The following is a 12057-nucleotide window of genomic DNA, read 5'->3' as shown; positions in this document are numbered from 1 at the left end:
AAATACTGTGTAAATCCACTTAACTGAGGCACCTAGGATATGCAAATTCATAGATAAAGGAGAATGGTGGTTGCCAAGAGATGAGGAGAGGAGTCAATGGGAAGTTAGGGTTTACTGGGTACAGACTTTCAGTTGGGGAAAACATGCTAGAGATGGATGTTGGTGATAGTTGCAAACTGTATGAATGCTCTTAATGCCACATAAGTGTACACTTAAAAATTAATAAGATAGACAATTTTGTGCTATGTTTATTTTACCACAATAAATAAAAAATTTCTTTGTATACCTAAGGCCTTGCTAGATTGTTCACACTAATAATGTGATTTATGGTAAATGCCTGTTTTTGTTTTCCTGGTACCCTGGGCCACATTGTATTACTATGAGCTCTGCAAAAGACAGGAGGGCTGAAGACTGATTAGTTGAGGTAAGTCACTACGGGTGCTTCATGCCTACGAGACTGCCCCCCGCAACTGTTCACCAACAGTACCCCCCCCACTGCCCCCACCACCACCGCCACATAAAAACCCTGGATACCAAAGCCCAGATGAGCTTCCCCGGCTGGCAGGACTTCATTTTGTTGTCATGCATCACTGATGAGAGAATTAAACACTGTCAGAGCAACTCCACTGAGAGGACAACTAGACCCTTACACTTGTTTTCTCCTCTACTCCACAGTATGCACCTTTTCCTTTCCTCAATTTTAATCTGCACCCTTTCTCTGGAAAAAACCATACTTGTAAATATAACAGCTTTTCTGAGTTCTTTGAGTCCTTCTAAGGAATCATCAAACTTGAAGGTAGTCTCGGTGACCCCTGACCCAGAGAGAAAAGCATGTACCATGCAAACATTAACCATAAGAAAGCTGGCCTGGCTTTAGAATATAAAACAAGGAATACTTCAGAATAAGAATTACTACCAGATACAAAGAGGAACATACATAATAACAGTCAATTCAAGAAACAATCCCAAACATGTAAATCAAATAACAGAGATTCAAACTACAGGAAACAACAAATCAACAAAACTAAAAGCAACAATACACAAATCCAGAATTATAGCTGGAAATTTCAACACTGCTCTCGGGAATTAACATAAATAGTAAAATAAGGAAAATCAACAGGAACATAAAAGATTTAAATACAATAACCCAACTTAACCTAATTAACATTTAGGAAGCATTCCACCCCACAACTACAGAAAACATACATTATTTTCAAATGAACACAGAACATTCACCAAGATAGACCATGTAATGAGCCATAAAACAGGTCTATTGTTAGTTGTCTGGGCCCAAGGGAGGAAAAACAGATGCAACATTTCCTAAACTTACTTGACCATAAAGCCTTTCTGCAAAGGCATCTCCAGGGACTACTGTTTCTCAGAACACTTTGGGAAAAGCTATCCCACCCATTTTCACCTCTTCTATTTCTCCTCCTAGTTGTAACTATCAAAATAAGGGAATCGATAAAAAGATCCTTTCCTTGGTTACTCAGCTAGAACTAGCCAATCTTATGAAGTACCTGCAAAAGTCCTAAAGCAGGAATAAGCCTGACATATCTGGGAAACAGTTAAGGGGCCAGAACAGCCGGAACAGCATAAAGGATAAGTGCTAGGAGACTAGGAGATGAAATCAGAAAGTTACGCAGCAGAGGTCAGAGCATGTAAGACCTTCTAAACGTGAGTAAAAATTGTGAATGTGATTTTAAGTATGAGGGGAGGGCTTTGAGAAAAGAATATTATCTCATTCATATATTTAAAGGATATCCCTCTCAAAAAGTGAAACAAGATGAAACCAGAGAGGGAGACAAACCGTAAGAGACTCTTAGGAAACAAACTGAAGGTTGTTGGGGGGTGGGGGTGAGGGGGGATGGGGTGACTGACTGATGGACACTGGGGAGTGCACATGTTGTAGTGAGCACTGGGTGTTGTTTAAGACTGATGAATCACTGACCTATACCCTGAAATAAATAATACATCATACATTAATTTTAAAAATTAATTAAAAATGAAAAAAAATAAAAGATCTCCCTCTCTCTGCTGTGTAAAGAACAGAATGGAAACTAGGCAACCAGTTAGGAAGCTCTGGAAACCATAAACGATGTCAAAGACTACATACAGCAGCTTAGACCAGACTTAAATGTGTATGTCAAAGAAAAAACGCCCAGTTTTTTCTGTAAAGAAAACTGTGCTGAGATGTCTTTAAGTATTTTCTTTACCTGGCTCCCAGGATATTTCACTCTCCACCTACTGAGATGCTTAATCTGCCTTCCTTAAGTGATCTCCCTCATCTCCCCAAACTGTTCAGGCTGGAAATGTTTTAAGGCTTAGGTCATGAACCTTTTTTCTAGCTATTCTCATTCTTGTGGTGATTTCACCCAGACACTTGGCTTTAAAACCACCCATCTATATAATGATAATTCCCAATTTTACATCTCCAGTCTAGGCCTCTCCCCTAAACTCCAGGCTCATGTAGCCAGGTGATTGTATAGTAAACATCTTAAAATTTAACAAACCAAAATTGACATCCTAACCTGCCTCCCCCCATTTTTTTCTAAGTCCTCCCTACCTCAGATGGTAGCTACTCCACTCCTGCAATTGCTAAGGGATAAACCTTAAGAAATACCCATGACTCTTGTCTTTCTCTCACAGCACACTTTCAAGTATGGCAGCAAATCCTTTCAGCTCTACCTTCAAAATCTATCCAGTAACCAACCACTTCTTACCCACCTCCCCTGCTATTTCTCAGTCCAGTTGGACTAGAGCTTTCCCCTCAACCGGTCTCTCCAGTTCTGCCCTTGCCACAGCCTTCACCACTCCCCAAGGACCAAAATAGCAGTCAAGTGGTTCTAGTAAATCTAAATTAGATCATGTCATCACCTGCTCAAAACCTTCCAAAAGCTGCTCAACAAAAGCCCTTACAGTGGTCTTCAAGACTTACCTGATCACAACACTTCCGTGCCTCTGCTCTAGCCACTTACTTTGAACCTCTTATCACACTGCTCTGTCCCAGGTCACTTCATGCCAGTTGCCAAGGACTCCTCACTGTTCCTCAAACACTCCAAGCCTGCTTTAGGCTCACGACCTTTAAACTTGCAGGACCCTCAGCCTAAAATTATTCCAGCCCCTAAAATCGTCTAGAATGCAAGACTCACTCTCTCATCTATCTCAAGTCTTCACTCAAATGTAATTCAAGTGAAGTCTTCCCTTTCAATGTTATTTAAAAAATTGCAAACTTCTCTGCCATCCTTAAAACTCTTTACATACCAGCAAGCTCTGCTTTATTTGCTTTATTATAAAGCAAATATTATATACTTTCCTGTATCTAATATACTATATATTTTACTTATTTACCTTATCTATTGTCTGTCTCCTCCAAATAGAACACACACTCTAGGGATTTTTATGTTTCATCTCCTGTTACAAAACTAGTCCCTAGAGCAGTACCTTTCACAAAGAACTCGGTTATTCAATATTGAATCACTGAATGTTAAGTATAGCCTCTCCAGAAATGTCAAGTTTTGCTAGACCCAGGGCACCTGGGTAGCTCAGTCGGTTAAGCATCTGCCTTCAGCTCAGGTCATGATCTCATAATTAAGCCCCACATCAGGCTCCCCACTCAGGGTCTGCTTCTCCCCCTGCCCCACACCCCCTCCACTCATGCTCTGCGCCCTCTCTCTCTTTAATAAATAAATAAAATCTTAAGAAAAAAAAAGTTTTGCTAGGCCCGAATCAAATTCTGGGACTAGCCTAATTAAAAAAAAAAAAAAAAAAAATCCTGTGTCAGTATTTATATTCCATGAATAATATTCAATATTCCTAAGTGTTTCTAGTCACACTTTTATTATTCTATAAACTAAGATATTTACTTAACAATTATAGAGATGCTTACTGATTCCAAACAATTCAACTTCTCTCCTACTCCAGCACCACTACAAATAGAAAAAATGGCAGACTTCAGCCAGAAGTCCTTTGTTCAAATCCTAGCTCACCATTTATCAGTAGTATGACTCAGGAAGTTTTAGCCTCCTCCAAGTCTTAGTTCCTCATCAAAGATAGCAAGGATAACAAGTAGATTAAAGCCCTACCTGCCTTACCTATCCTATACCTAATCACAGGATTATTGTGAAAATCAAAAATATATGAGAAAATGCTTTCTAAACCATAAATCATATACAAGTATAGGTAAACGTCAAAAGTTTGAGAAAAACCTGAAATGGAACAGAAAAAGTCAATGTTTGGGAGAGCATATCTCACCATACCTCTCTGGAGTCAGACTGCTCCCTGGAGTCCCTCTTCCACTTACTATACCTTAAACAAGTTACTCAACCTCTCTGAGTCATTGTTTCCACATCCATAAATGGAGATAATACCAACCTTGTAAGATCCTTTTGAGGATTACAGTTTATATACAAACATATGTAATGCACCTATGGAATAAGCTTAATGAAAGACACTTTTGTTATTCATCTTTGTCTTTCAAAAGGACAAAACCCCAAAAACAGATAAATACAAACTACACCATGGAGTTAGGAAAGAAGATGATTTTTATTTGGAAATTATATGAGAAAAAAGAAGGAAAGTGAGAAAGAGCCAGAGGTAATCAAGCAATAATCTCAACAGTTTGCCTATTAAGTTTGTTCTTTGTCTTGCCTTTCTCCAAGTAAAACAGCAGTATGAAATGCAAAGAAATATCAGCATACAAAACACCATATTTAGTAATCCAAAAAAGTTAATTTTTAATCTAAATATATAATCTCTTTTCTTCAAAGAACATCATTTTTATTAGTCAGTTCTTTAATTTTTTACACACCAATATGTATTTTGACACTCGAAACTCAAGGCACATATGAAAAAAATAAAACAATTGTGGTTTTCCAACTACAGAACCATGATATATTTTATCAAATGTTCAGAAATATGGCAAAATGAATGAAAACAACTCAAAAAGTAAAACTGCAATTAAGATATAGATCATACAAACATTTCAAGAATGTTCTTTGAAAGCATTTCACTTTCTAGGACAACAGTAATTATAAGAGGTACCACCAATATAACAACCATTTTCACGGGGAAATGCAGTGGGGGAGAGCCCCAACATTAAACACATACTTGGATACAAATAGCTAATGTAGATATACCAATTTCAAGAACATTAAAATGGAATGTATCCTTTTGGGATGCTGAAAATGTTCTATTTCTCGATCTAAAGGGCAGGTTAGAGTATGTTGAACTTGTGTACATTTATCACACTGTACACTTGATTTGTATACTTTTTCTGTATCTACATTTAGTTCAACAAAAAAATTTATGTACTGTACCTACTCCATACACATACAGCTATCAACTGAATGAATTCTTGATCTAAATATGAAAGGTCAAAGGATAAAGCTTTTAAAAGAAAACACAGAAAAGTAACTTCATGACATTGATACAAGCAGAGATTTCATAAATGGAAACAAAAAAGCACTAACCAATTAATTGATAAACAAGACTTTAAAATTAAGCACTTTGATTCACCAAAACACCAACATCCTGGAAGAGCTAGTTAGAGTTGAATATACTTGCAATGCACATAACCAACAAGACTGTAACCAGAATATGTTAAGAACTACAAATCAATATGAAAAAAGTAAACAGCCTAACAGAAAAAGGGCAAAAGGCTTAACAGATACTTCACAAAAGCAGAAATCCAAATGGCCAATGACATCGGGTCCCAAATATAAAAAGGCACTCAACCTCATTAGTCATCAGGAAAATAAAATTAAAACTATATGCAATACCATTACACACCAATCCAGAATAACTAAAAATAAAAAGTCTGACAATAGTAAGTGCTGACAAAGATACAGAACAACTAGAACTCTCATACATTGGTAGTGGGAGTGTAAATTTGTAAAAACACTTTGCAGAACTTTAGCAGAATGTACTAAAAATGAACATACCATAACCATGACTTAATAATTCTACTCTAAGGTACATAACCAATGAAAATGCATATACATGTTCATCAGGAAAAAAAAGTACAAAAATGTTCATCGCAGGGGCATCTGGGTGGCTCAGCCAGTTAAGCATCCAACTCTTGATCTCAGCTCAGGTCTGGATCTCAGGGTCGTGAGTTCAAGCCCTGCATTGGGCTCCACGCCCACACTAGGTATGGAGCCTGCATACATACATAAATAAATTCATTGCGGCAAAACAACCAAACATCCACCAACAGTAGAATGGATAAGCTATGGTATATTCACATAACAGAATACAGCAATGAGAAGAAACAAACCACAACAAGTGTTAATCTCCTAAATGTAATATTGTACAGAAGAAGCTCAAATAAGATATACTTTATGATTCTATTTTATGTAGATTTCAAAAACAGACAAAACTTTTCTACTGTTAGCAGGAACACAGTAAGGGTTGGGGATTCCAGTACTGATATGTTTCTTGAGCTGGGTGCTGATGAAATAAATGTGCTTATTTTGTGAAAATTCATCTAGTTGTACATTTTTCTATATGTATGTCACAATTCTCTGAAAATCTTAGATAAAATGGGGACTCAACTGGTGAATCAAGATTTCTAATCCTTTCCCACCAGCAATATTCTTCACCGATACCATACTCAGAGACTTAACTAGCAGTAGTCCTTTATCACCCCCACTGCTCTTCGGGACTGAAACAATCAATATCTTTGTCCATAGTTACTTTATGCCAAGCACTTTAACATTGATTCATTCATTCATTCAAATACTTACTGAATACCTACTATGCACCTACTGTGCTGAGTACTTAAGATACAAAAAATGAGCAAGACAATGTTTGTAGCTTCGAGGAGTTCCTAACCTTATAGAAGACCACACACACAAGGGCACCTGGGTGGCTCAGTCGGTCAAGCATCCAACTCTTGGTTTTGGTTCAGGTCATGATCTCATGGGTCATGAGCAGGAAGTCTGCTTGAGGTTCTGTCCCTCTGTCCCTCCCCTCACTCATATGCACACTCTCTCCCTCTTTCTCTAAAATAAATAAATCTTCTTAAAAAAAGAAAGAAGACGACGATGACGACAACCACACATACAGATAACCAAATAAATGTACAGAGATACACACAGGACATTATGGAAGTACAAAGGAACAACAAAAACAGCCTGGGAGAGGTCAGGCATTAGGAAAGCCTTCGTGGGGGTATGAACACCTGAGTCTTTAAAGGAGTGGGAATTATCCAGGCAAAGTGCATTCCAACAGAGCAAAGAGCTAGTGTAAATGCACAGTGTATTTAAAGAAACAACTGCAGCTGCTACATGTTGCTTAAAGGGTGGTAAAAACAAGGACTGGGATGGGGTGAGAAGGAGTGGCCCAAGAGATAGGAGGATGCCAAGTCATGAAGAAACTCAGACCTTTCCAACAGGCAAGATGGGTCAATAAGATTTATGCAAAGGAATTATGTGGTCAGACAGATTATTCAGGTAGTGATGTAGAGGATGAACTGAAGGAGGATAAGGCTGGCAGAAAGAAGGCTGGTTAAAAGGCAGTTATAACTGTCTTGACAGAAGATAGTAAGAGCCTGAAATAAAATAAAAGCTATACAAAATATAGAGGAAATACAGAATTCAGACACATTATGCTGCTGGTCTAGAGATCGCACTTTGAAAACCACTAATCTACACTAGAAGTCGGCATATTTTTCTCTAAAGGGCCAAATAATAAATATTTTAGGCTTTATGGGCCACAGGCAGTTTCTACTACACTTCTTGGTTTATGTTTGTTTTTAAACCCTTTGAAAATTACAAACCATTCTTAGCTAGTAGACTTGACCAAGATAAAAGCTGTAGGCTGGATCTGGGCTGCGGGCATAGTTTGCTGATCCCTGCTATACATGGGTAAAGAAGTGAGGATTAACCTTCCCAGGAGATTAATTTTCCTAAAATGCTACTTCCATATTAGTTCCCTACTCAGAAACTTCTCCCTTGGTCCTGACTGCCTACTGAGTAAGTGAAATCACTATGCTGCACAGCACTCACAGGCATCCATACTCTAGCACCAACCTACTACTCCAGCCTCAAGAACTATATACTCCAGAATGAATCTTACATTCTTATTAAATTGACCTCCTTACATTATTTGCCTCTGTATTTTGTGGTTTTCCCCAATGTTCTTTTCTCCTCTCTAACTGAACTAAACACCATTCCTTCAAACCACAATTCAAATCCTACCTTGAAGTGATTCCATAATCCTCAGAACTCCTAAAAGCACTACCTCAATGGATCCAAAGTTTATTTGCTATCTTATGGCTTACTTCAAATAAACTGTAAATTCTTTGAAAAGAAGGAATAATTTGTACTTCTATCAAAGGGCTAGCATATAACAAGAGATAAATAAAAATGAAAGCATATATGTGTATATATACATAACATATACTCACACACACACACACACATTTTTTCTCCTCTGAGCCAGCTATGTAACTGAAGCAAATGTGATTTCACCCTTACTTATAACAGTAACTGAATACTTTAATTCTATGGACATGATCTGAATGCTGTAGGAAGGATAGAATGACAATCCACAATCACATCTGTCTCTCCTATTACTCGAGTTTTTAGAACTAGTTCACTAGGTAAACAATAATAACACAAGTAAAAGTTTTCCATTGGTCAATGTTACCAACGTAGGCACACTGCGATACTGTTAAATAAGTTACTAGACCAAGTCAAAGTTTACTTAACTATTTTTACTTCATTTATTTTCAAAATATAAAATAAGCTTTAACAACTACATTGCTTTAAATTCACCCTTTATTATTACTTACGTTTAAAATCACACATAGACAGACACACATGCCACACATGCTTTGAATTTTTTAACAGTAAGTTTCTCTAGGACAACTCACATTATCAAAATGGCATTATTGATTTCATTGAGAATTTAGGGAAAGAAGATTACATTTCAAATTTTTAAGAAAATAGTCCATTTTAGGAATTGTTGAATCACTGTATTTTACAGCTAAAACTAATATAACACCTTAAAAAAAAGAAAGAGAAAGAAAGTAGTTCATTTTCATTCATTACTGATAAATAGCTATAATCAGAGAATGTTTTGAGCTGGATTAAAGGATTCTTCTTATAACTGAGATTACTGAAGAAGTCTTTTCAAGTCCAAAGTGTGAGCCATGCTTTATTTTACTACCCAAAGAATATTCAAGAATCTATAAAAATTCCTCCAGAATCATTTGCCCAAATTTCAAGGCAAACTACATAAAAAAGTATAAAACACTTATAGAAAGATATAAAAACAAAACCAAAAGAAATAAATCAAAAGATGGCCATGAAAGTGAAAACTGAGACTTGAAAACACATTGAAGAAAGCAGCTTACTGACTTGTAACCCAGAAATGCAATTATGCACTGATAAATTGAATATTAATAATGCACTTAATGGAGGACAAGCCCAGGAGCCAGGGACTCTTCTATTTCTCAATTTCTGTTCTGCCACTGGCTAGTACCGAGTCTTGGGCACATCCCCATATGTAGAACAAGAAAAGCTTAACCGACATTCTCAGACTGTGGGAATTGATTAAACGTTTATGAAGTACTTTAGGACCATGAAGGGAAGCCAAATGTCACTTGCTCAGTACAAAAATACAGCTACCAGTTAGGCTTGCAAATCCAATCATTAGGATTCTTTTGTGTCTTCTTAACACAGCAAATCTTCAGTGAGTCAGTAAAGTGCATGTATATGTGAGTCCGTTTAGCAACTTCAGAGAAATGAATTTTCTTCCAAATCTTTGTTGTCTCACAAGCCATGTCACCACCCAACCCAACTATGTGCAAAAGAAAACATGATGCGATCCACATTAAAGTTAGGTCTAGTTATTGACAAGCCAATAGCAAATGACTGAACACTATTAGGAATCACAGTGGAACTTTCTTTGTTAACTTACCAGAAATGTGACTCCTGAAAGTAATCCCAGGAAACAGTCGTCCTAACAAGACGTTCATTAAAGGGAAAGTCCCTAGGCTTTCTTACATAAAGACGTCTAAAATGTTTGCAGTGTCGACAGAAGGCTAAATTCGCGCAGACCCTAATCTAATTCGCTAGGTAGTTCCAGCACCTGCTCGGTGGTGAGCGACTAGAGACTGGCGAGGCTGCTGAGCAAAGTGCTGATGCCATCTCCAGCTGCCCCTTTCCGCGAATGACAGTAACAATGAAAACACTGACAAAAGAGCTGGGAGGCCACCCCAAGCCACTGCTTGGCAATACTTCTACCCTACCCCCAGCACACAGGAGCTGCACAGCCCAGAAAAGGCCCTCCTCTACCAGACCTCGCAGGCGGAGACCTCGTCCCTCGTCTGGCAACGTGAAAAAGTACTACCCGGCACTCCTTTCCAGACAGCCGAGCACCTGAAAGGTGAGGGGAACGCTGCCCGCCTCCGAACCGCCGGCGGAAGGGGGAGAAGACTTCCTCGCAGGAGACGGGTGAGCAGAGCCGGCGGCGCACACGGCCAGACCCGGAGAACCGCCCGGGTCGCGGGCGCCTCTCGCACCGCCGGCGGGGAGCAACCGCGAGCACAGGAACGCGCGTCCCTCCCTCGGCTCCGGGTGGGGGAAGCCGGGCTCGGGCGCCGGGCGAACCGTCCTCCCGGGGGTGGCAGCGCTCGGCCGCCCGCTTCCCCGGAGCCCCAGGAGGCGACAAGTGGGCTCGGGTCCGGGAGCTCCGGGAGCACATTCTTGCCTCGAGCCCGGTCCCGAGGGAGGGCGCAGGCTGCCAAGGCGGCGACTCTCCCTCTCGCCCAACTCCGGGTGAGCGAGAGGGCGTCCGGCCCCGGGTTGCCCGGCGGGATGCCACCCGGGTGGGGGAGGCGGCGAGGCCGGCCTCCGGGCCGCTCCCTCCCCACGCGGTCCTCCCGCCGCCGCCGCGCGGGGCCGGGCCGCCGACCTCGGGCGGCCGGGCGCCGGGCCAGGCGGCGGCGGCGGGCTGACGGGCCGGCCGGCCTGGGGCCCTACCTGAGGCTGTGTACCAGCTCCCGGCGTGACTGGCTTCCCGGCAGACCACTCGGTTGGACATCTTGGTGCCTGTGCCGCCTATGGTGCACGAGGATGAATGAGGAGGCGGCGGCGGCGGCGGCAGGAGCGGCTCCGCGAGGGGACGAGACACCACGGGCCCAGCCCAGGAGGAGGCGGCAGCGGGGAGGGGATCAGCCCGGCCCAGGAGGAGGAGGAAGAGGAGGAGGAGGCGGCGGCCCAGGAGGAGGAGATGGCAGCCGGGGCGGTGGCGGCGGCAGCAACAATCACCACAAACTCCGGCGACCGCCGGAAGATGGGGCCCGCGGCGGCTTCACCGAGGCCCGGAAAGCCCCGGCCCCGGCCCCCGGACTCGCCGCTGCTCCCCAGCCGCGGCTGGTTCCGCCGAGCCGCCCCCACGGCCCCCTCCCCTCCCAGCTGGCCTCCCCGAGCCACCGCCGGTGACCCCACCCCCGTGACTCCGCGCCCGCCCCCTCCCCCCACCCCCCGCGGGACTCCCCGCACCCACCCCCACCCCCGGCAGGGCCCTCCTGCCCGCCCGGCCGCCGGCCCGCGGGCCCCGCCCCGCCCCGCTCCTCCTCCAGCCGCGCGGCGAGGTTAACGGCGGAAACCGGACAGGCCAGACGGCATCTGGGGTCGGGCGGCCCCGCTAGGAGGTAGCGGCGGCTGCAGCTCCGCGCACACAAAAGCCCAGGGCCGGGGCCTGAACCGGGGAAGGCAGACCCAGAGAAGATCAACGCTTCCTTACTCGCCACTCTAACGGGTCCTGCCCACTGAGCATGCCCAGCAGCCGCGGCCAGGCCCGCCGAGGAATCTCAACGTGCGCGCTCCGCTCTCCGGGGTTTAGCGGCAGCAGCGGCTGAGGGGGGAGCTGCGCGGGGCGGGGGGGGGGGGGGAGGCAGGACGCAGCCGCAGGGCAAGCCCCCTCCCCCAGCCAACTTCCTTAAATGAAGAGCACAGAGGGCTCGCCGATGCGGCTTTCCAAGAGGACAGTCCGTCTCTTCCTCCCCTCACCTCCTCATACACACGAATCTTCAGTGGATTCACA

The 12057-nt window shown here is 42.9% G+C and overlaps 1 protein-coding gene across 2 annotated transcripts in view; it reads right to left on the bottom strand.

Annotated features, from left to right (window-relative positions):
• Positions 1 to 11846, bottom strand: part of MEMO1 (mediator of cell motility 1) — a 116689-nt gene extending 104843 nt beyond the window's left edge. The window contains exons 1-2 of one of the 2 annotated variants that reach the window (XM_080812877.1): positions 11758 to 11846; positions 10992 to 11069 (exon numbers count right to left, since the gene is read on the bottom strand). In XM_080812877.1, coding sequence (XP_080669003.1) covers positions 10992 to 11052 — 61 coding nt within the window. In that variant the 5' untranslated portion in view covers positions 11053 to 11069; positions 11758 to 11846. Of the gene's footprint in view, positions 1 to 10991; positions 11415 to 11757 lie in introns of those variants that run through there. The other variant, XM_080812876.1, reaches the window with a different exon arrangement.
• Between the last annotated feature and the right edge of the window lie 211 nt (positions 11847 to 12057).

Source organism: Martes martes, assembly GCF_963455335.1.
Source record: "Martes martes genome assembly, chromosome: 9".
Taxonomy (NCBI): Eukaryota; Metazoa; Chordata; class Mammalia; order Carnivora; family Mustelidae; genus Martes; species Martes martes.
The sequence above is the reverse complement of the archived record's forward strand: the minus strand, read 5'-3'. Positions and strand labels throughout refer to the sequence as shown.